The sequence below is a fragment of the Oncorhynchus mykiss genome, chromosome 16 (assembly GCF_057628025.1).
Source record: "Oncorhynchus mykiss isolate SJ-2025 chromosome 16, ASM5762802v1, whole genome shotgun sequence".
Classification (NCBI taxonomy): Eukaryota; Metazoa; Chordata; class Actinopteri; order Salmoniformes; family Salmonidae; genus Oncorhynchus; species Oncorhynchus mykiss.
This window is the reverse complement of record NC_143037.1, coordinates 1,677,761-1,703,774: the sequence shown is the minus strand read 5'-3', so window position 1 is coordinate 1,703,774 and position 26,014 is coordinate 1,677,761. Positions and strand designations below refer to the sequence as shown.

At 45.0% G+C, this 26,014-nt stretch overlaps 1 protein-coding gene across 11 annotated transcripts in view; it reads right to left on the bottom strand.

Annotated features, from left to right (window-relative positions):
- The window catches only part of arid4b (AT-rich interaction domain 4B), a 212,280-nt gene that overhangs the window by 137,855 nt on the left and 48,411 nt on the right, over positions 1 to 26,014 (bottom strand). For all 11 annotated transcript variants that reach the window (XM_090201726.1, XM_090201728.1, XM_090201729.1 and 8 more), the window contains exons 5-8: positions 25,824 to 25,914; positions 14,812 to 14,891; positions 10,965 to 11,056; positions 2,212 to 2,365 (exon numbers count right to left, since the gene is read on the bottom strand). In XM_090201726.1, the coding sequence (XP_090057852.1) occupies positions 2,212 to 2,365; positions 10,965 to 11,056; positions 14,812 to 14,891; positions 25,824 to 25,914 (417 nt within the window). The remainder of the gene's footprint in view (positions 1 to 2,211; positions 2,366 to 10,964; positions 11,057 to 14,811; positions 14,892 to 25,823; positions 25,915 to 26,014) is intronic.

Here is a 26,014-nt window from a genome sequence, read left to right as displayed (position 1 = left end):
TTGTAGTGTTGTAGTGTTGTAGTGTAATAGTGTTGTAGTGTAATAGTGTTGTAGTGTTGTAGTGTAGTAGTGTTGTAGTGTTGTAGTGTAATAGTGTTGTAGTGTTGTAGTGTAGTAGTGTAGTAGTGTTGTAGTGTTGTAGTGTAGTAGTGTAATAGTTTAATAGTGTTGTAGTGTAGTAGTGTAGTAGTGTTGTAGTGTTGTAGTGTTGTAGTGTAGTAGTGCTGTAGTGCTGCAGTGTTGTAGTGTAGTAGTGCTATAGTGCTGCAGTGTTGCAGTGTTGTAGTGTAATAGTGTTATAGTGCTATGGTGTTATAGTGCTATAGTGGCTGTGTTCCCTCACTATGCCAGTGTAGTGCAGAATACGAGTTCCAAATGGTGCCCTAATCCCTATATAGTGCGCTACTTTGACACCCTAATCCCTATATAGTGCACTACTGTTGATCAGGGACTGCATAGTGTAATTTCATACCAAGATGCTGTCTGTTACACTCCCCTGCTTATATGGTCTCTGAACAGTAGTGGGGTAATATATACAATTGAAGTAGGAAGTTTACGTACACTTAGGTTGGAGTCATTAAAAGTCCACAAATGTATGGTTAACAAACTATAGTTTTGGCAAGTCGGTTAAGACATCTACTTTGTGCATGACACAAGTAATTTTTCCAACAATTGTTTACAGATTATTTCACTTAGAATTCACTGTATAACAATTCCAGTGGGTCAGAGTAAGTTGACTGTGCCTTTAAACAGCTTGGAAAATGCCAGATAATGATGTCGTAGCTTTTGATAGGCTAATTGACATCATTTGAGTCAATTGGAGGTGTACCTTTGGATGTATTTCAAGGCCTTCAAACTCAGTGCCTCTTTACTTGACGTCATGGGAAAATCAAAAGAAATCAACTAAGACCCCAGAAAAAAAAATTGTAGACCTCCACAAATCTGGTTCATCCTTGGGAGCAATTTCCAAATGCCTGAAGGTACCACGTTCATCTGTACAAACAATAGTACACAAGTATAAACACCATGGGAACACACAGTCATCATACCGCTCAGGAAGGTACTTTGGTGCGAGAAGTGCAAATCAATCCCAGAACAACAGCAAAGGACCTTGTGAAGATGCTGGAGGAAACAGGTAGACAAGTATCTATATCCACAGTAAAACGAGTCCTATATCGACATAACCTGAAATGCCACTCAGCAAGGAAGAAGCCACTGCTCCAAAACAGCCATAAAAAAGCCAGACTATGGTTTGCAACTGCACATGGGGACAAAGATTGTACATTTTGGAGAAATGTCCTCTGGTCTGATGAAACAAAAATAGAACTGTTTGGCCATAATGACCATCGTTATGTTTGGAAGAAAAGGGGGAGGCTTGCAAGCCGAAGAACACCATCCCAACCGTGAAGCACGGGGGTGGCAGCATCATGTTGTGGGGGTGCTTTGCTGCAGGAGGGACTAGTGCACTTCACAAAATAGATGGCTTCATAAGGTAGGAAAATGATGTGGATATTTCGAAGCAACATCTCAAGACATCAGTCAGGAAGTTAAAGCTTGGTTGCAAATGGGTCTTCCAAATGGACAATGACCCAAAGCATTCTTCCAAAGTTGTGTCAAAATGGCTTAAGGACAACAAAGTCAAGGTATTGGAGTGGCCATCACAAAGTCCTGACCTCAATCCTATAGAAAATGTGTGGACAGATCTGAAAAAGCGTGTGCAAGCAAGGAGGCCTACAAACCTGACTCAGTTACACCAGCTCTGTCAGGAGGAATGGGCCAAAATTCACCCAACTTATCGTGGGAAGCTTGTGGAAGGCTACCCAAAATCTTTGACCCAAGTTAAACAATTTAAAGGAAATGCTACCAAATACTAATTGAGTGTATGTAAACTTCTGACCCACTGGAAATGTGATGAAAGAAATAAAAGCTGAAATAAATCATTCTCTCTACTATTATTCTGACATTTCACATTCTTAAAATAAAGTGGTGATCCTAACTGACCTAAGACAGGGAATTGTTACTAGGATTAAATGTCAGGAATTGTGAAAAACTGACTTTAAATATATTTGGCTAAGGTGTATGTAAACTTCTGACTTCAACTGTATAGAGGATATGATGTCATATGGTCACTGGACAGTGGTAGTGTACTATATATAGGGGATATGATGTCATATGATCCACAGCCAGAGATATGGAGGTAGCTGATCTCACCAGGGCAGGGTACCATGCTGTTGTCTTGGTCTTCCTGTCTGCAGTAGAGGCAGGGCCCGCCTCAACACACACCACCTTCCCATACAGGTCTTCGTTCTGTCTCCCGTCACTGTCCTCCTCTTCACTGGACGATGAAGAGGACTCTTCCTCCTGACTGTTAGAAGGAAGGAGAACATACCAATTTACAACAATGAATACAGAATAGTTTAAATTTAACACACACACAAGTGAGACCACGGTATAGGGCACCCAACTAAGAAGAGCTTTAACTATGTTTAAACTCTGTTACTCTAATACACACCATAGTGATCAGACATCTCCCTTCTAGCTCCCCTCTAGTTATAAAGACAGAGAGAGAGAGAGAGAGAGAGAGAGAGAGAAAGAGAGAGAGAGAGAGAGACAGAGAGAGGAGCCAAACAGCTGATCAGCGGTACTCGGATTGATCAACTGATCAGCGGTACTCGGGGTGATCAGCAGTACTCAGATTGATCAGCTGATCAGCGTTACTCAGGGTGATCAGCGGTACTCGGGGTGATCAGCGGTACCCGGATTGATCAGCTGATCAGCGGTACTCGGATTGATCAGCTGCTGATCAGCGTTACTCAGGGTGATCAGCGGTACCCGGGGTGATCAGCAGTACCCGGGGTGATCAGCGGTACTCGGATTGACCAACTGATCAGCGGTACTCGGGTGATCAGCGGTACTCAGGGTGATCAACGGTACTCGGGGTGATCAGCGGTACTCGGGGTGATCAGCGGGACTCGGGTGATCAGCTGATCAGTGTTACTAGGGCTGCATTTCAAACTCAAAGTAGACAGCCCTCGGCCCTAAACCCTCAGCCCTTGAACTATATTTTACATAGTCACATCCGAGTGTACCTTAAATGTCCCTTGCCCAAGCGAGGGAGAGTGATGATCGGAGAGGCAACATTCTTGGTGGAAATCTGGAAATTGAGATTAAAAACAACCAACCTAAAGCTACTAACATACCTACTAAGCTAACGTATCTAGCTAGCACTCCTGTCAGGTAGCTAGATACAGTATTCATGTACCTAGTAAGCTAACGTATCTAGCTAGCACTCCTGTCAGGTAGCTAGCTACAGTTACCCATAGCTGGCTAGCTAGTTTTATGGTTTGGTAATTTATTCCAATTGCAAAAAATATGTTTATGAATCTAGCAATATTTGTTTTTATAAGTTCCTCACTACGAGCCTAAGCCAATTTGCCAATGCTAAAATCTATGTATATATATTTTTAGCATGCTAGCTTCATACTCTTTTCTGGCATATCTGAAAATGCAGCCTTTTCAATTAAATTTGACGCGTAGCTTCCACCAGACATGTGACCACATTGAATTGTGGGTCACATCAACCCTGCAAGTGACCAAAGTTGTTCACTCATTCCCTCGAGCTAAATTGAGGGCCGAGGAGGCAACGTTTGTGAATTGGACCTCCACTTAAGATGGCAAATCAACTGCATCCGGTTTCGACGGGGATTCCCCCGAGGGGAAAGTGGCTTCCGCGAGGGCTGAGGGGGTGAAAATAACATGTTTGGGCTGCAGCCTAGGAGTGAGCAGCTTACTGCTTAGAAAACAGAAACTACAATGATCATTCAGTCTGTTAGATGAGATCATGAGATTTGTATTTATATTTTTTATGGATGTCCATTAGTTCCTGCCAAGGCAGCAGCTACTCTTCCTGGGGTTTATTATGGATCCCCATTAGTTCCTGCTAAGGCAGCAGCTACTCTTCCTGGGGTTTATTATGGATCTCCATTAGTTCCTGCCAAGGCAGCAGCTACTCTTCCTGGGGTTTATTATGGATCCAATTAGTTCCTGCCAAGGAAGCAGCTACTCTTCCTGGGGTTTATTATGGATCCCCATTAGTTCCTGCCAAGGCAGCAGCTACTCTTCCTGGGGTTTATTATGGATCTCCATTAGTTCCTGCCAAGGCAGCAGCTACTCTTCCTGGGGTTTATTATGGATCCCCATTAGTTCCTGCCAAGGCAGCAGCTACTCTTCATGGGGTTTATTATGGATAACCATTAGTTCCTGCCAAGGCAGCAGCTACTCTTCCTGGGGTTTATTATGGATCCCCATTAGTTCCTGCCAAGGCAGCAACTACTCTTCCTGTGGTTTATTATGGATCTCCATTAGTTCTTGCCAAGGCAGCAGCTACTCTTCCTGGGGTTTATTATGGATCTCCATTAGTTCCTGCCAAGGCAGCAGCTACTCTTCCTGGGGTTTATTATGGATCCCATTAGTTCCTGCCAAGGCAGCAGCTACTCTTCCTGGGGTTTATTATGGACCTCCATTAGTTCCTGCCAAGGCAGCAGCTACTCTTCCTGGGGTTTATTATGGATCCCATTAGTTCCTGCCAAGGCAGCAGCTACTCTTCCTGTGGTTTATTATGGCTCTCCATTAGTTCTTGCCAAGGCAGCAGCTACTCTTCCTGGGGTTTATTATGGATCCCATTAGTTCCTGCCAAGGCAGCAGCTACTCTTCCTGGGGTTTATTATGGATCCCCATTAGTTCCTGCCAAGGCAGCAGCTACTCTTCCTGGGGTTTATTATGGATCTCCATTAGTTCCTGCCAAGACAGCACCTACACTTCCTGTGGTTTATTATGGATCCCCATTAGTTCCTGCCAAGGCAGCAGCTACTCTTCCTGGGGTTTATTATGGATCTCCATTAGTTCCTGCCAAGGCAGCAGCTACTCTTCCTGGGGTTTATTATGGATCCCCATTAGTTCCTGCCAAGGCAGCAGCTACTCTTCCTGGGGTCCAGTAACATTAATACAGTTTACACATTTAAAAAAACATTACAATACATTCCGGGGCGGCAGGTAGCCTAGTGGTTAGAGTGTAGGGACGGCAGGTAGCCTAGTGGTTAGAGTGTAGAGGCGGCAGGTAGCCTAGTGGTTAGAGTGTAGAGGGGGCAGGTAGCCTAGTGGTTAGAGTGTAGGGACAGCAGGTAGCCTAGTGGTTAGAGTGTAGGGACGGCAGGTAGCCTAGTGGTTAGAGTGTAGGGACGGCAGGTAGCCTAGTGGTTAGAGCGTTGAACTAGTAACCGAAAGGTTGCAAGTTCAAATCCCCGAGCTGTCGTTCTGCCCCTGAACAGGCAGTTAACCCACTGTTCCTAGGCCGTCATTGAAAATAAGAATTTGTTCTTAACTGACTTGCCTAGTCAAATAAAGGTAAAAAAAAAAAAAAATCCCAGGCTGTGTGCCCTCAGGCCTCTTCTCCACCACAACCACATATCTACAAATGCATGTTTGTGTTGCTTCGCTGTTCCATAAGGTGTATTTTTATCTGTTTTTTAAATCTGATTCTACTTGATGTGGAATAGAGTTCCATGTAGTCATGGCTCTATGTAGTACTGTGGAATAGAGTTCCATGTAGTCATGGCTCTATGTAGTACTGTGGAATAGAGTTCCATGTAGTCATGGCTCTATGTAGTACTGTGGAATAGAGTTCCATGTAGTCATGGCTCTATGTAGTACTGTGGAATAGAGTTCCATGTAGTCATGGCTCTATGTAGTACTGTGGAATAGAGTTCCATGTAGTCATGGCTCTATGTAGTACTGTGGAATAGAGTTCCATGTAGTCATGGCTCTATGTAGTACTGTGGAATAGAGTTCCATGTAGTCATGGCTCTATGTAGTACTGTGGAATAGAGTTCCATGTAGTTATGGCTCTATGTAGTACTGTGGAATAGAGTTCCATGTAGTCATGGCTCTATGTAGTACTGTGGAATAGAGTTCCATGTTGTCATGGCTCTATGTAGTAATGTGGAATAGAGTTCCATGTAGTCATGGCTCTATGTAGTACTGTGGAATAGAGTTCCATGTAGTCATGGCTCTATGTAGTACTGTGGAATAGAGTTCCATGTAGTCATGGCTCTATGTAGTACTGTGCACCTTCCATAGTCTGTTCTGGACTTGGGGACTGTGAAGTGACATCTTGTAGCATGTCTTGTTGGGTAGTCATGGGTGTCTGAGCTGTACGCCAGCAGCAGCTCAATTTTCCCAGATCCCTCTTTGTGGCACCTGACCACATGACTGAACAGTAGTCCAGGTATGACAAAACTAGGGCCTGTAGGACCTGCCTTGTTGATAGTGCTGTTAAGAAGGTAGAGCATCACTTTATTATGGACAAACTTCTCCCCATACTACTGCATCAATATGTTTTGACCATGACAGTTTATAATCCAGGGTTACTCCAATCAGTTTAGTCATCTCAACTTGCTTCATTTCCACATTATTTATTACAATATTTAGTTGAGGTTTCGGGTTTAGTGAATGATTTGTCCCAAATACAATACTTTTAAGAAATATTTAGGACTAACGTGTTCCTTGCCACCCACTCTGAAACTAACTGTAGCTCTTTGTTGAGTGTTGCAGTCATTTCAGTCGCTGTAGTAGCTGACATGTATAGTGTTGAGTCATCCGTATACATAGACACGCTGGTTTTACTCAAAGTCAGTGGCATGTCGTTAGTAAACATTGGAAAAAAGTAAATGGGACAAGACAGGTTAGTTCTCAACAGTCAATATCTATTCTCCATGCCGACAGGTGGGGTGAAGGATTAATGCTACCAATGTCATAATCTAGTAGGTGTACATGTATTAATTAAATAATCCTAATCTAGTAAATGTACATGTATTAATTAAATAATCCTAATCTAGTAAATGTACATGTATTAATTAAATAATCCTAATCTAGTAGGTGTACATGTATTAGTTAAATAATCCTAATCTAGTAAATGTACATGTATTAATTAAATAATCCTAATCTAGTAGGTGTACATGTATTAATTAACTAATCCTAATCTAGTAGGTGTACATGTATTAATTAAATAATCCTAATCTAGTAGGTGTACATGTATTAGTTAAATAATCCTAATCTAGTAAATGTACATGTATTAATTAAATAATCCTAATCTAGTAGGTGTACATGTATTAATTAACTAATCCTAATCTAGTAGGTGTACATGTATTAATTAAATAATCCTAATCTAGTAGGTGTACATGTATTAGTTAAATAATCCTAATCTAGTAAATGTACATGTATTAATTAAATAATCCTAATCTAGTAGGTGTACATGTATTAGTTAAATAATCCTAATCTAGTAAATGTACATGTATTAATTAAATAATCCTAATCTAGTAGGTGTACATGTATTAATGAACTATTCCTAATCTAACAAATGTACATGTATTAATTAACTAATCCTAATCTAGTAGGTGTACATGTATTAGTTAAATAATCCTAATCTAGTAGGTGTACATGTATTAATTAACTCATCCTAATCTAGCAAATGTACATGTATTAATGAACTAATCCTAATCTAGTAGGTGTACATGTATTAATTAACTAATCCTAATCTAGTAGGTGTGCATGTATAAATTAACTCATCCTAATCTAGCAAATGTACATGTATTAATGAACTAATCCTAATCTAGTAGGTGTACATGTATTAATTAACTAATCCTAATCTAGTAGGTGTGCATGTATAAATTAAATAATCCTAATCTAGTAGGTGTACATGTATTAATTAAATAATCCTAATCTAGTAAATGTACATGCATTAATTAAATAATAATACTTTTTTCATGAATTGGTCCTTTGACCAAACAGATCAGGTCTGTAAAAGATCGGATGTGAAAACATCTGATGTGATTGGTCTTCTGACCAATTAGTGGGAAAAATATCAGAATTGGTGTTCCTGTGTAAACGTAGCCCTGGAGATCTGATATAATTGGATGGTGAAACTTGCATCCAACCAACCAGAAGAGCAAGGCGAACCAATTCAGGCCTTCTGGAAAGTCAGGAACATCCTTGTCTTGCAAAGAAACATGTTACATTTGAAGAAAAAAAATGACTTTGCAAGCAGTAGACATTTAGAATTAAGACAGCGACACCCCTTCCTACAGGCAGAAAATCATTGAACCTGATTCATTTGATTCAATGCAATGAAATCTCTCGTGGACTGCAACCAGAGAAATAAAATGCATGTATGCCTAAAAGCCAGTCAACTTCCCGTCTGGTTATTCTGCCCTGTAAAAATAAGCTATGGAAGTCATACAGAATAATATTGCAACAATTATTAGGCTAATTGGTGAGAGGTGCTTGCACAAATGCCTGTCAACACACATGAAAGCACACTGATAAATGATGGTAATGATATGAACATGGAATGAATACAGGTCCCACAAATAAACATTCACCAAATTGATGGAAAGGATAACATTAGTGTCTTTGGAGTGAAGATCTTCACATTCACTTCAACTTATTCTGAAGCAAAGGCAATATTAGTCCGCTCTAGGACTCCTCTCTAGGACTCCGTCCGCTCTAGGACTCCTCTCTAGGACTCCGTCCGCTCTAGGACTCCTCTCTAGGACTCCGTCCGCTCTAGGACTCCTCTCTAGGACTCCTCTCTAGGACTCCTCTCTAGGACTCCGTCCGCTCTAGGACTCCTCTCTAGGACTCCGTCCGCTCTAGGACTCCTCTCTAGGACTCCGTCCGCTCTAGGACTCCTCTCTAGGACTCCGTCCGCTCTAGGACTCCTCTCTAGGACTCCTCTCTAGGACTCCGTCCGCTCTAGGACTCCTCTCTAGGACTCCGTCCGCTCTAGGACTCCGTCCGCTCTAGGACTTCTCTCTAGGACTCCGTCCGCTCTAGGACTCCTCTCTAGGACTCCGTCCGCTCTAGGACTCCTCTCTAGGACTCCTCTCTAGGACTCCGTCCGCTCTAGGACTCCTCTCTAGGACTCCGTCCGCTCTAGGACTCCTCTCTAGGACTCCGTCCGCTCTAGGACTCCTCTCTAGGACTCCGTCCGCTCTAGGACTCCTCTCTAGGACTCCTCTCTAGGACTCCGTCCGCTCTAGGACTCCTCTCTAGGACTCCTCTCTAGGACTCCGTCCGCTCTAGGACTCCTCTCTAGGACTCCGTCCGCTCTAGGACTCCGCTCTTGGACTCCGCTCTTGGACTTAGGACTCCGCTCTAGAATTCCGTCCGCTCTAGGACTCCACTCTAGGACTCCGCTCTAGGACTCCGTGCGCTCTAGGACTCCGACCGCTCTAGGACTCCGCTCTAGGACTCCGTCCGCTCTTGGACTCCGCTCTAGGACTCCGCTCTAGGACTCTGTCCGCTCTAGCTCTAGGACTCCGTCCGCTCTAGGACTCCGTCCGCTCTAAGACTCCGTCCGCTCTAGGACTCCGTCCGCTCTAAGACTCCGTCCGCTCTAGGACTCCGTCTGCTCTAGGACTCTGCTCTAGGACTCCGTCCGCTCTTGGACTCCGCTCTAGGACTCCGCTCTTGGACTCCGTCCGCTCTAAGACTCCGTCCGCTCTAAGACTCCGTCCGCTCTAAGACTCCGTCCGCTCTAAGACTCCGTCCGCTCTAAGACTCCGTCCGCTCTAAGACTCCGTCCGCGCTAGGACTACGCTCTAGGACTCTGCTCTTGGACTCCGTCCACTCTAGGACTCCGCTCTAGGACTCCGCTCTTGGACTCCGCTCTTGGACTCCGCTCTAGGACTCCGTCCGCTCTTGGACTCTGTCCGCTCTTGGACTCCGTCCACTCTAGGATACAACTCTCAGATTCAACTCTCGGATTCCACTCTAGGATTCCACTCTCGGATACAACTCTAGGATTCCACTCTAAGACACGGAAGATGATGCCTAGTCCCATAATGTGTAGCCGAGTGAATTCCAAGTCACTATAAGGGTTCATAACAATATTAACTTTCCTATGAGCACTATGGAGGGAGGTGAGATGAAGAATATTCTACAGCAGAGTCCTTTTTATACCAGGATGGCCTCCCAAATGGAACCCTGTTCCCTACATAGTGCACTAATGTTGACCAGGGCCCTATGCAGATATAGTGCACTAATGTTGACCAGGGCCCAATGCAGAGAGACAGGATTAGGGTATATGGACACCTATTCCATGTGCAGGCCTCTCATTTCATTATCAAAGTATTATTTTAGCCTAGCACCGGGATGCTAATGGATCAAGCGATTTTAAAACACCCACTGTAATACTCAGAGGAAAATGACTACATCGGTTGTACTGTGCAAAGACGTGACGGAGGAGTCCCCTCTTCTTCACTCTCACCTCACCAGCAGCAGAGTAGCCCTGTTGCTACTTAAAGTTCAGTCCCCAGTGGAGTCGACAGCCCAGTCCCCAGCCCAGGGTGGAGTCAACAGCCCAGTCCCCAGCCCAGGGTGGAGTCAACAGCCCAGTCCCCAGCCCAGGGTGGAGTCAACAGCCCAGTCCCGAGCCCAGGGTGGAGTCAACAGCCCAGACCCCAGTTCAGGGTGGAGTCAACAGCCCAGTCCCCAGTCCAGGGTGGAGTCAACAGCCCAAACCCCAGCTCAGGGTGGAGTCAACAGCCCAGTCCCCAGTCCAGGGTGGAGTCAACAGCCCAGTCCCCAGTCCAGGGTGCAGTTAACAGCCCAGTCCCCAGCTCAGGGTGGAGTCAACAGCTCAGTCCCCAGTCCAGGGTGGAGTCAACAGCCCAGTCCCCAGTCCAGGGTGGAGTCAACAGCCCAGTCCCCAGCTCAGGGTGGAGTCAACAGCCCAGTCCCCAGCCCAGGGTGGAGTCAACAGCCCAGACCCCAGCTCAGGGTGGAGTCAACAGCCCAGTCCCCAGTCCAGGGTGAAGTCAACAGCCCAGTCCCCAGCTCAGGGTGGAGTCAACAGCCCAGACCCCAGCTCAGGGTGGAGTCAACAGTTTACAGAGGGAGATACTCACACTGGATTGGACCTGCGTCCCCGGTTCCCCTTCTTGCCGATGACAGGAGTGCCGAAGTGCTCAGGGTTGGTGAGAGGGAGGCGATCTAGTGTCTGGAACAGAGACCAACAGCAAACAGCAGGTTAGAGCTGGGGGACAAGTTAGAGCTGGGGGACAGGTTAGAGCTGGGGGACAGGTTAGAGCTGGGGGACAGGTTAGAGCTGGGGGACAGGTTAGAGAGAGCTGGGGGACAGGTTAGAGCTGGGGGACAGGTTAGAGCTGGGGTACAGGTTAGAGCTGGGGGACAGGTTAGAGCTGGGAGACAAGTTAGAGCTGGGGGACAGGTTAGAGCTGGGGGACAGGTTAGAGCTGGGGGACAGGTTAGAGCTGGGGGACAGGTTAGAGCTGGGGGACAGGTTAGAGCTGGGGGACAGGTTAGTGCTGGGGGACAGGTTAGAGCTGGGGGACAGGTTAGTGCTGGGGGACAGGTTAGAGCTGGGAGACATGTTAGAGCTAGGGGACAGGTTAGAGCTAGGGGACAGGTTAGAGCTAGGGGACAGGTTAGAGAGAGCTGGGGGACAGATTAGAGAGAGCTGGGGGACAGGTTAGAGCTGGGAGACAGGTTAGAGCTGGGGGACAGGTTAGAGCTGGGGGACAGGTTAGAGAGAGCTGGGGGACAGGTTAGAGAGAGCTGGGGGACAGGTTAGAGAGAGCTGGGAGACAGGTTAGAGAGAGCTGTTGGACAGATTAGAGCTGGGGGACAGGTTAGAGCTGGGGGACAGGTTAGAGTTGGGGGACAGGTTAGAGCTGGGGGACAGGTTAGAGCTGGGGGACAGGTTAGAGAGAGCTGGGGGACAGGTTAGAGCTGGGGGACAGGTTAGAGCTGGGAGACAGGTTAGAGCTGGGGGACAGGTTAGAGCTGGGGGACAGGTTAGAGCTGGGGGACAGGTTAGAGCTAGGGGACAGGTTAGAGCTGGGGGACAGGTTAGAGAGAGCTGGAGGACAGGTTACAGAGAGCTGGGGGACAGGTTAGAGCTAGGGGACAGGTTAGAGAGAGCTGGGGGACAGGTTAGAGAGAGCTGGGGGACAGGTTAGAGCTGGGGGACAGGTTAGAGCTGGGGGACAGGTTAGAGCTAGGGGACAGGTTAGAGCTGGGGAACAGGTTAGAGCTGGGGGACAGGTTAGAGCTAGGGGACAGGTTAGAGCTGGGGGACAGGTTAGATAGAGCTGGGAGACAGGTTAGAGAGAGCTGGGAGACAGGTTAGAGCTAGGGGACAGGTTAGAGCTAGGGGACAGGTTAGAGCTGGGGGACAGGTTAGAGAGAGCTGGGGGACAGGTTAGAGAGAGCTGGGGGACAGGTTAGAGAGAGCTGGGGGACAGGTTAGAGTTGGGGGACAGGTTAGAGCTGGGGGACAGGTTAGAGAGAGCTGGGGGACAGGTTAGAGCTGGGGGACAGGTTAGAGCTGGGGGACAGGTTAGAGCTGGGGGACAGGTTAGAGAGAGCTGGGGGACAGGATAGAGAGAGCTGGGGGACAGATTAGAGAGAGCTGGGGGACAGGTTAGAGCTAGGGGACAGGTTAGAGCTAGGGGACAGGTTAGAGCTAGGGGACAGGTTAGAGCTAGTGGACAGGTTAGAGCTGGGGGACAGGTTAGAGCTAGGGGACAGGTTAGAGCTAGGGGACAGGTTAGAGTTAGGGGACAGGTTAGAGCTGGGGGACAGGTTAGAGCTAGTGGACAGGTTAGAGCTGGGGGACAGGTTAGAGCTAGGGGACAGGTTAGAGCTAGGGGACAGGTTAGAGCTAGGGGACAGGTTAGAGCTGGGGGACAGGTTAGAGCTAGGGGACAGGTTAGAGCTAGGGGACAGGTTAGAGCTAGGGGACAGGTTAGAGCTAGGGGACAGGTTAGAGCTAGGGGACAGGTTAGAGCTAGGGGACAGGTTAGCACAACTAAACCAGAGGGGGAATGGTGAATCATGACTGATAAAACACTAACAGTAAACAATATGTACAGTTGAAGTCAGAAGTTTACATACATCTTAGCCAAATACATTTTAACTCAGTTTTTCACAATTCCTGACATTTAATCTTAATAAAAATCCCTGTTTTAGGTCAGTTAGGATCACCACTTTATTTTAAGAATGTGAAATGTCAGAATAATAGACAGAATGATTCATTTCAGCTTTTATTTCTTTCATCACATTCCCAGTGGGTCAGAAGTTTTCATACACACAATTAGGAATTGGTAGCATTGCCTTTAAATTGTTTAACTTGGGTCAAACTTATCGGGTAGACTTCCACAAGCTTCCCACGATAAATTGGGTGAATTTTGGCCCATTCCTCCTGACAGAGCTGGTGGAAATGAGTCAGGTTTGTAGGCCTCCTTGCTTGCACACGCTTTTTCAGTTCTGCCCACAAATGTTCGTTGGGATTGAGGTGAGGGCTTTGTGATGGCCACTCCAATACCTCGACTTTGTTGTCCTTAAGCCATTTTGCCACAACTTTGGAAGTATGCTTTGGGTCATTATCCATTTGGAAGACCCATTTGTGACCAAGCTTTAACTTCCTGACTGATGTCTTGAGATGTTGCTTCAATATATCCACATACTTTTCATGCCTCATGATGCCATCTATTTTGTGAAGTGCACCAGACCATCCTGCAGCAAAGCACCCCCACAACATGATGCTGCCACACCCGTGCTTCACGGTTGGGATGGTGTTTTGGAGCAGTGGCTTCTTCCTTGGTGAGTGGCATTTCAGGTTATGTCGATATAGGACTCGTTTTACTGTGGATATAGATACTTTTGTACCTGTTTCCTCCAGCATCTTCACAAGGTACTTTGCTGTTGTTCTGGGATTGATTTGCACTTTTCGCACCAAAGTACGTTAATCTCTAGGAGACAGAACGCGTCTCCTTCCTGAGCGGGATGACGGCTGCGTGGTCCCATGGTGTTTATACTTGTGTACTATTGTTTGATGAGCATGGTACCTTCAGGCGTTTGGAAATTGCTCCCAAGGATGAACCAAACTTGTGGAGGTCTACAATTGTTTTCTGAAGTCTTGGCTGATTTCTTTTGATTTTCCCATGATGTCAAGCAAAGAGGCACTGAGTTTGAAGGTAGGCCTTGAAATACATCCAAAGGTACACCTCCAATTGACTCAAATTATGTCAATTAGCCTATCAGAAGCTTCTAAAGCCATGACATCATTTTCTGTAATTTTCCAAGCTGTTTAAAGGCACAGTCAACTTAGTGTATGTAAACTTCTGACCCACTAGAATTGTGATACAGTGAATTATAAGTGAAATAATCTGTCTGTAAACAATTGTTGGAAAAATTACTTGTGTCATGCACAAAGTAGATGTCCTAACCGACTTGCCAAAAACTATAGTTTGTTAACAAGAAATTTGTGGAGTGGTTGAAAAACGAGTTTTAATGACTCCAACCTAAGTGTATGTAAACAACTGTATTAAATGAGGAAAGAACAAAAAAGAAGTGATTTTCTACAGCACCATGTTGATGAGGGTACTGACATTCAGCAGAGTGGCTGAAAACATTCTCTGCTGCATTTAAAAAACAAAACAACTGAAGCTTCACTTCACTTTGATTATTAATGAACAAACAGCCTTGGTAGAAAATCAGCAAGTGAAGAGGGAGATCACATGTGTCTGTTGGCTAAAAGATTGAAAAAGAGCAGGAAGTGACTGAGGGAAGAGCTGTTTCCCAGATAAAATGTCAGCGTATGTTTCAGATGGCCCCCTATTCCCTACTTGGTGCACTACTCTTGACTAGAGCTCTATGGGGAATAGGGGGTCGTTTGGAACACAGCCGAGGACTGTAGTAAAACGGAGGTAAAGTTCAACAGAGACTTGCCTCGCTCTCTGCAAAGTGACGCGCTCCCTTCAGGCAGAGAGAGGAACGCCTCAGTGTCTTCTCGTCACCATCATCAAACACTGGAGAGAGGGAGAGAGGAAAGAGCAGTTAGGCAGAATAAAGACCATGGCATCTACTCTACACACGCAGGAATGCGGATTCCCAAACGGCACCCAATTCCCGTTATAGTGCACTACTATAGACCAGGGCCCTATTCCCTATATAGTGCACTACTTTAGACCAGAGACCTATTCCCTATATAGTGCACTACTATAGACCAGAGCCCTATTCCCTATATAGTGCACTACTATAGACCAGGGCCCAATTCCAGTTATAGTGCACTACTATAGACCAGGACCCTATTCTCTATATAGTACACTACTATAGACCAGGGCCCTATTCCCTATATAGTGCACTACTATAGACCAGGGCCCTATTCCCTATATAGTGCACTACTATAGACCAGGGCCCTATTCCCTATATAGTGCACTACTTTAGACCAGAGACCTATTCCCTATATAGTGCACTACTATAGACCAGAGCCCTATTCCCTATATAGTGCACTACTATAGACCAGGGCCCTATTCCCTATATAGTGCACTACTATAGACCAGGGCCCTATTCCCTATATAGTGCACTACTATAGACCAGAGCCCTATTCCCGTTATAGTGCACTACTATAGACCAGGGCCCAATTCCAGTTATAGTGCACTCCTATAGACCAGGACCCTATTCTCTATATAGTGCACTACTATAGACCAGGGCCCTATTCCCGTTATAGTGCACTACTTTTGATGAGGTCCCATATTGGGAATAGGACCCTTTTGGACACAGTCTCACAAGGAGAACTATCGCCTGGCGACAGGATATCTGAGCTGCAAGCCCAGCTTCAGACGCAATCGTTAGGCAAGGGTACTTTAAGTGTAGGAAAGGACGAAACAGTGTCTGTGCCACCAGTAAGTACAGATAGTAACATTGGTATAAATCCCCTCGCACGGTCCCCACAGCCGGACAACTTTCTCATGGCTTCTGGAGGGAAATGCTGTAGGAACGCTCAACCGGTGTCTCTCATTCAGCCGACAGAAACTTTCAACCGGTTTTCCCCATTAAGCAGCGAGTCGGAGTCAGAGGCCGAGCCTTCTCTTGTCTCTACTCCTCCCGTTACGGGGTCTGAGATGCTGAAGCCTCCCACCATTAGCTCTGACTAATGTAAAACCCTAGTCATTGGCGTCTCCATTACCGGCAGTATTAGACTTAAAATGAATCATCCAGCGATCATACACTGTTTACCAGGGGGCAGGGCTACCAACGTTAAGGCTAATCTAAAGATGGTGCTGGCTAAAGCTAAAACTGGCGAGTGTAGAGAGTATAGAGATATTGTTATCCACGTCGGCACCAACGATGTTAGGATGAAACAGTCAGAGGTCACCAAGCGCAACATAGCCTCAGCATGTAAATGAGCTAGAAAGATGTGTCGGCATCGAGTAATTGTCTCTGGCCCACTCCTAGTTAGGGGGAGTGATGAGCTCTACAGCAGAGTCTCACAACTCAATCGCTGGTTGAAAACTGTTTTCTGCCCTTCCCAAAATGTAGAATTTGTAGATAATTGGCCCTCTTTCTGGGACTCACCCACAAACAGAACCAAGCCTGACCTGCTGAGGAGTGACGGACTCCATCCTAGCTGGAGGGGTGCTCTCATCTTATCTACGAACATAGACAGGGCTCTAACTCCTCTAGCTCCACAATGAGATAGGGTGCAGGCAAGGCAGCAGGCTGTTAGCCAGCCTGCCAGCTTAGTGGAGTCTGCCACTAACACAGTCCGTGTAGTCAGCTCAGCTATCCCCATTGAGACCGTGTCTGTGCCTCAATCTAGGTTGGGAAAAACTAAACATGACGGTGTTTGCCTTTGCATTCTCACTGGAATAAAAACCTCCTCCATTTCCTGTCGTTATTGAAAGAGATTGCGATACCTCACATAGGAAACTACTTAATGTTACATCCTTCACTTCCAAGGCACTCATAGTCAATGAACTAATCACTGATCATAACCTTGATGTGATTTACCTGACTGAAACATGGCGGACGGTGTTAAATGACGCCTCTCCTCCTGGTTACATTAGTGACCATATCAAGGTTCAGGCAGAACAGTTGAAACTGGAGCAGCAGCACGACCAGGTGGACTCCTGTCTCATCTGGAGTCCTGTGTGAATTTAAGTACGCTCCCTCTAATTCTCTCGTTCACTCTCTCTCTCCCCCTCTCTCCCCTAGGACCATGCCTCAGGACTACCTGGCCTGATGACTCCTCCCCAGTCCACCTGGCCGTGCATACATATATAACATTCTATTGTTGCAAGAATTGTGATTAATAATTTAAATAGAAAAGTTGTGAATCTGGCGTCATTTTGCGTGTCAGTTCATAAACCCACAGCGGTCAGTTTTTTGTTCCTTAAATGAAATAGGTATATGTTTTTATTTATCACACTTTTCTCTAACCATTTATGTTTTTTAATACAGGGCCGACATACAAGTTCCTTATTTTTTTTCCCCTTCTACTTGCCTCTTCCATTTTTGTGGTAATGCTGCAATTAGTTGGTTGTAATTTTGGGTAGAGCAGACATTTCCAGATATCTGTGTTAGCTGCATGTGTGACATAACTCCACCCGTCCTATTTATGATATCATTCACAAAAATTATACCTTTTCTTTATATATACATTGATTAAAAAAAACGTTATTTTTCGATATATATATATATTTATATATATATTTACTCAATTAGTATATTTGAGTTTAACCACAATATTTGCTGTGTTATTTGTTATGTATTTTCAAACTGGCTTGTTTAAAAAAAATAACTATATTTTGGAGATGATTTTGTTTTCAAATAACCAAAAGTGAGCAGTTGTAATCTGAATAAAGGGAAAAGGGCCCTTCTTGGTACTTTGTTGAAGCACCTTTGGCGTTTCAGCGATTACAGCCTCGAGTCTTCTTGGGAATGACACTACAAGCTTGGCACACCTGTATTTGGGAAGTTAAACCCATTCTTCTCTGCAGATCCTCTTCAAGCTGTCAGGTTGGATGGGGAGAGTCGCTGCACAGCTAGTTACTCCTGCGTTGTCTTGTCTGTGTGCTTAGGTTCATTGTCCGGTTGGAAGGTGAACCTTCGCCCCAGTCTGAGATGCTGAGCGCTCTGGAGCAGGTTTTCATCAAGGATCTCTCTGTACTTTGCTTCATTCATCTTTCCCTCGATCCAGACTAGTCTCCCAGTCCCTGCTGCTGAAAAACAATGATGCTGCCACCACCATGCTTCACTGTAGGGATGGTGCCAGGTTTCCTCCAGACGTGGTGCTTATCATTCAGGCCAAAGAGTTCAATCTTGGTTTCATCAGACCAGAGAATCTTGTATGTTCCTTTTACTGAGGAGTGGCCACGCTACCATAAAGGCCTGATTGGTGGAGTGCTACAGAGATGGTTGTTAACCTTCGGTGGAAGGTTCTTCCTCCCGGACAAACTAAACACCTTCGCGGCCAAGGTGGGTTCTGTGAGTAAGACATTTAAGCATTTTAACCCTCGCAGGGCTACCTGCACAGACGGCATCCCTAGCCGCGTCCTCAGAGCATGCTCAGACCAGCTGGCTGGAGTGTTTACGGACATATTTAATCACTCCCTATCCCAGTCTGCTGTTACCACTTGCTTCAAGATGTCCACCATTGTTCCTGTTCCCAAGAAAGGAAAGGTAACTGAACTAAATTACTATTGCCCCGTAGTACTCACTTCTATCATCATATCAGCTCTACCTTACCTGACACCCTAGACCCACTTCAACTTGCTTACCACCCCTACAGATCCACAGATGATCCAATCGCCATTGCACTGCCATATCCCATCTGGACAAGAGTATTCCTATGTAAAAATGCTGTTCATTGACTATAGCTCAGCCTTCAACACCATAGTACCCTCCAAGCTCATCATTAAGCTCTGGGACCTGGGTCTGAACTCCGCCCTATGCAACTGGGTCCTCAACACTGGGGCCCCACAAGGGTGCTTACTCAGCCCCCTCCTGTTCTCCCTGTTCACCCATGACTGCGTGGCCACGCCTCCAACTCAATCATCAAGTTTGCAGACGACACAACAGTTGTAGACCTGATTACCAACAATGACGAGGCAGCCCACAGAGAGGGGGTGATGCCCTGGGAGTGTGGTGCCAGGAAAATAACCTCTCACTCAACGTCAACAAAACAAAGGAGATGATAGAGGACTTCAGGAAACAGCAGAGGGAGCACCACTCTATCCACATCTACGGGACAGTAGTGGAGTTTTAAGTTCCTCAGCGTACACATCACTGACAACCTGAAATGGTCCACCCACACAGACAGCATGGTGAAGAAGACACAACAGTGTCTCTTCAACCTCAGGAACCTGAAGAAATGTGGCTTGTCACCTAAGACCCTCACAAAGCCTTACAGATGCACAATTGAGAGCATCCCGTCAGGCTATATCACCGCCTGGTACGGCAACTGCACCGCCGTAAAAACCTGTTTTCGCTTTGTCGTTATGGAGTATTGTATGTAGATTGATGAGGGGGAAAAAATAATGTAATCCATTTTAGAATCATAACATAACAAAATGTGGAAAATTTGAAAGGTCTGAATACTTCCTGAATGCACTCTATATCAGGCAGCAGCCTCTAAGGTGCAGGGTTGAGTAATCAGGTGTTAGCCGGCCAGTGGTGGCTATTTCACAGTCTGATGGCCTTGAGATAGAAGCTGTTTTTCAGTCTCTCGGTCCCAGCTTTGATGCACCTGTACTGACCTAGACTTCTGGATGATATTGGGGTGAACAGGCCGTGGCTCGGGTCCTTGATGATCTTTTTGGCCTTCCTGTGACATCGGGTGGTGTAGGTGTCCTGGAGGGCAGGTAGTTTGCCCCCGGTGATGCGTTGTGCAGACCGCACCACCCTCTGGAGAGGCCTGCGGTTGAGGGCGGTGCAGTTGCCGTACCAGGCAGTGATACAGCCCGACAGGATGCTCTCGATTGTGCATCTGTAAAAGTTTTTGGTGACAAGCTGAATTTCTTCAGCCTCCTGAGGTTGAAGAGGCGCTGCTGCGCCTTCTTCACCACGCTGTCTGTGTGGGTGGACCATTTCAGTTTGTCCGTGATGTGTACGCCGAGGAACTTAAAACTTTCCACCTTCTCCACTACTGTCCCGTCAATGTGGATAGGGAGGTGCTCCCTCTGCTGTTTCCTTAAGTCCACGATCATCTCCTTTGTTTTGTTGACGTTGAGTGTGAGGTTATTTTCCTGACACCACACTCCGAGGGCATCACCTCCTCCCTGTAGGCCGTCTCGTCGTTGTTGGTAATCAAGCCTACCACTGTAGTGTCGTCTGCAAACTTGATGATTGAGTTGGGGGCGTGCATGGCCACACAGTCGTGGGTGAACAGGGAGTACACCTGCAATAACATCTGCTAAATATGTGTATGTGACCAATAAGATGTGATTTTAAATCAATTGAATTTAACACAGGTGGACTCTAATCAAGTTGTAGAAACATCTCAAGGATGATCAATGGAAACAGGATGAGCCTGAGCTCAATTTCAATTCTCATAATAGAAGGGTATGAAAACTTCTGTAAATATGTAAATGTATTTAGTAAACATTGTAAATACCCGTTTTCGCTTTGTCAGTATGAGGTATATAGTTTAATCCATTTTAGAATAAGGCTGTAATGTAACAAAATGTGGAACAAGTCAAGGGGTCTGAATACTTATCGAATGCATCATATGTGTGTGTTTGTGTTGTGTCGGTGTGTGTATGTGCATGGGTGTGACTGTTTGAGGTTGTGGACAGGTGTCTTTTATACTGATAACAAGTTCAAACAGGTGCCATTAATACAGGTAACGAGTGGAGGACAGAGGAGCCTCTTAAAGAAGAAGTTACAGGTCTGTGAGAGCCAGAAATCTTGCTTGTTTGTAGGTGACCAAATACTTATTTTCCACCATAATTTGCAAATAAATTCATAAAAAATACTACAATGTGATTTTCTGGATTTTTTAAAATAATTTTGTCTGTCATAGTTGAAGTGTACCGATGATGAAAATTACAGGCCTCTCTCATCTTTTTAAGTGGGAGAACTTGCACAATTGGTGGCTGACAAAATACTTTTTTGCCCCACTGTATAGTGATAGAACCAAACAGTGCTCACCAACAGTATATATAGTGATAGAACCAAACAGTGCTCACCAACAGTATATATAGTGACAGAACCAAACATGCTCACCAACAGTATATATAGTGACAGACAGAACCAAACAGTGCTCACCAACAGTATATATAGTGACAGACAGAACCAAACAGTGCTCACCAACAGTATATATAGTGACAGACAGAACCAAACAGTGCTCACCAACAGTATATATAGTGACAGACAGAACCAAACAGTGCTCACCAACAGTATATATAGTGACAGACAGAACCAAACAGTGCTCACCAACAGTATATATAGTGACAGACAGAACCAAACAGTGCTCACCAACAGTATATATAGTGACAGAACCAAAGTGCTCACCAACAGTATATATAGTGATAGAACCAAACAGTGCTCACCAACAGTATATATAGTGACAGACAGAACCAAACAGTGCTCACCAACAGTATATATAGTGACAGAACCAAAGTGCTCACCAACAGTATATATAGTGATAGACAGAACAAAACAGTGCTCACCAACAGTATATATAGTGACAGACAGAACCAAACAGTGCTCACCAACAGTATATATAGTGATAGACAGAACCAAACAGTGCTCACCAACAGTATATATAGTGACAGACAGAACCAAACAGTGCTCACCAACAGTATATATAGTGACAGACCGAACCAAACAGTGCTCACCAACAGTATATATAGTGACAGAAACAAATTGCTCACCAACAGTATATATAGTGATAGAACTAAACAGTGCTCACCAACAGTATATATAGTGATAGAACCAAGCAGTGCTCACCAACAGTATATATAGTGATAGAACCAAACAGTGCTCACCAACAGTATATATAGTGACAGACAGAACCAAACAGTGCTCACCAACAGTATATATAGTGATAGAACTAAACAGTGCTCACCAACAGTATATATAGTGACAGACAGAACCAAACAGTGCTCACCACCAGTATATATAGTGATAGAACCAAACAGTGCTCACCAACAGTATATATAGTGACAGAACCAAACATGCTCACCAACAGTATATATAGTGACAGACAGAACCAAACAGTGCTCACCAATAGTATATATAGTGACAGACAGAACCAAACAGTGCTCACCACCAGTATATATAGTGATAGAACCAAACAGTGCTCACCAACAGTATATATAGTGACAGAACCAAACATGCTCACCAACAGTATATATAGTGACAGACAGAACCAAACAGTGCTCACCAACAGTATATATAGTGATAGACAGAACCAAACAGTGCTCACCAACAGTACATATAGTGATAGACAGAACCAAAAGGTGCTCACCAACAGTATATATAGTGATAGAACCAAACAGTACTCACCAACAGTATATATAGTGATAGAACCAAACAGTGCTCACCAACAGTATATATAGTGATAGAACCAAACAGTGCTCACCAACAGTATATATAGCGATAGTCCCCGCCAGGGACTCACCAACAGTATATATAGTTTTAGTCCCCGCCAGGGACTCACCAACAGTATATACAGTGATAGTTCCCGCCAGGGACTCACCAACAGTATATATAGCGATAGAACCAAACAGTGCTCACCAACAGTATATATAGTGACAGACAGAACCAAACAGTGCTCACCAACAGTATATACAGTGATAGTCCCCGCCAGGGACTCACCAACAGTATATATAGTTTTAGTCCCCGCCAGGGACTCACCAACAGTATATACAGTGATAGTTCCCGCCAGGGACTCACCAACAGTATATATAGTGATAGAACCAAACAGTGCTCACCAACAGTATATATAGCGATAGTCCCCGCCAGGGACTCACAAACAGTATATATAGTTTTAGTCCCCGCCAGGGACTCACCAACAGTATATACAGTGATAGTTCCCGCCAGGGACTCACCAACAGTATATATAGTGATAGAACCAAACAGTGCTCACCAACAGTACATATAGTGATAGACAGAACCAAACAGTGCTCACCAACAGTATATATAGTGATAGAACTAAACAGTGCTCACCAACAGTATATATAGTGATAGAACCAAGCAGTGCTCACCAACAGTATATATAGTGATAGAACCAAACAGTGCTCACCAACAGTATATATAGTGACAGACAGAACCAAACAGTGCTCACCAACAGTATATATAGTGATAGACAGAACCAAACAGTGCTCACCAACAGTATATATAGTGACAGACAGAACCAAACAGTGCTCACCAACAGTACATATAGTGATAGACAGAACCAAACAGTGCTCACCAACAGTATATATAGTGATAGACAGAACCAAACAGTGCTCACCAACAGTATATATAGTGACAGACAGAACCAAACAGTGCTCACCAACAGTATATATAGTGACAGAACCAAAGTGCTCACCAACAGTATATATAGTGACAGACAGAACCAAACAGTGCTCACCAACAGTATATATAGTGACAGAACCAAAGTGCTCACCAACAGTATATATAGTGATAGACAGAACCAAACAGTGCTCACCAACAGTATATATAGTGACAGACAGAACCAAACAGTGCTCACCAACAGTATATATAGTGATAGACAGAACCAAACAGTGCTCACCAACAGTATATATAGTGACAGACAGAACCAAACAGTGCTCACCAACAGTATATATAGTGATAGACAGAACCAAACAGTGCTCACCAACAGTATATATAGTGACAGAACCAAAGTGCTCACCAACAGTATATATAGTGATAGAACTAAACAGTGCTCACCAACAGTATATATAGTGATAGAACCAAGCAGTGCTCACCAACAGTATATATAGTGATAGAACCAAACAGTGCTCACCAACAGTATATATAGTGACAGACAGAACCAAACAGTGCTCACCAACAGTATATATAGTGATAGAACTAAACAGTGCTCACCAACAGTATATATAGTGACAGACAGAAACAAACAGTGCTCACCACCAGTATATATAGTGATAGAACCAAACAGTGCTCACCAACAGTATATATAGTGACAGAACCAAACATGCTCACCAACAGTATATATAGTGACAGACAGAACCAAACAGTGCTCACCACCAGTATATATAGTGATAGACAGAACCAAACAGTGCTCACCAACAGTATATATAGTGATAGACAGAACCAAACAGTGCTCACCAACAGTACATATAGTGATAGACAGAACCAAACAGTGCTCACCAACAGTATATATAGTGATAGAACCAAACAGTGCTCACCAACAGTATATATAGTGATAGAACCAAACAGTGCTCACCAACAGTATATATAGTGATAGAACCAAACAGTGCTCACCAACAGTATATATAGCGATAGTCCCCGCCAGGGACTCAACAACAGTATATATAGTTTTAGTCCCCGCCAGGGACTCACCAACAGTATATACAGTGATAGTTCCCGCCAGGGACTCACCAACAGTATATATAGCGATAGAACCAAACAGTGCTCACCAACAGTATATACAGTGATAGTCCCCGCCAGGGACTCACCAACAGTATATATAGCGATAGAACCAAACAGTGCTCACCAACAGTATATATAGTGACAGACAGAACCAAACAGTGCTCACCAACAGTATATACAGTGATAGTCCCCACCAGGGACTCACCAACAGTATATACAGTGATAGTCCCTACCAGGGACTCACCAACAGTATATACAGTGATAGTCCCCGCCAGGGACTCACCAACAGTATATACAGTGATAGTCCCCACCAGGGACTCACCAACAGTATATACAGTGATAGTCCCCGCCAGGGACTCACCAACAGTATATACAGTGATAGTCCCCACCAGGGACTCACCAACAGTATATACAGTGATAGTCCCCACCAGGGACTCACCAACAGTATATACAGTGATAGTCCCCGCCAGGGACTCACCAACAGTATATATAGTGATAGTCCCCGCCAGGGACTCACCAACAGTATATACAGTGATAGTCCCCACCAGGGACTCACCAACAGTATATACTGTGATAGTCCCCACCAGGGACTCACCAACAGTATATACAGTGATAGTCCCCACCAGGGACTCACCAACAGTATATACAGTGATAGTCCCCACCAGGGACTCACCAACAGTATATATAGTGACAGACAGAACCAAACAGTGCTCACCAACAGTATATACAGTGATAGTCCCCACCAGGGACTCACCAACAGTATATACAGTGATAGTCCCCACCAGGGACTCACCAACAGTATATACAGTGATAGTCCCCACCAGGGACTCACCAACAGTATATATAGTGATAGTCCCCACCAGGGACTCACCAACAGTATATACAGTGATAGTCCCCACCAGGGACTCACCAACAGTATATACAGTGATAGTCCCCGCCAGGGACTCACCAACAGTATATACAGTGATAGTCCCCACCAGGGACTCACCAACAGTATATATAGTGATAGTCCCCACCAGGGACTCACCAACAGTATATACAGTGATAGTCCCCACCAGGGACTCACCAACAGTATATACAGTGATAGTCCCCACCAGGGACTCACCAAGAGTATATATAGTGATAGTCCCCGCCAGGGACTCACCAACAGTATATACAGTGATAGTCCCCACCAGGGACTCACCAACAGTATATACAGTGATAGTCCCCACCAGGGACTCACCAACAGTATATACAGTGATAGTCCCCACCAGGGACTCACCAACAGTATATATAGTGATAGTCCCCGCCAGGGACTCACCAACAGTATATATAGTGATAGTCCCCGCCAGGGACTCACCAACAGTATATACAGTGACAAGTACCAATAAAAAGATAGAGAAAAAGACATGACTCACCAACAGTGTATATACTGCAGTCAGTCAGCTTGTTGATGGAAGCTTCCTGGTACACTCCATCAGGGTTCTTCACCTCTACTACAGCACCAACCTGACAGACCAGACATACTGCTGTTAACATTCAATACTGGCTGACATTTATCTGGCTATGGTGACTAAGTCCTGATCACTTCATGTAGACTTGAAAAGAT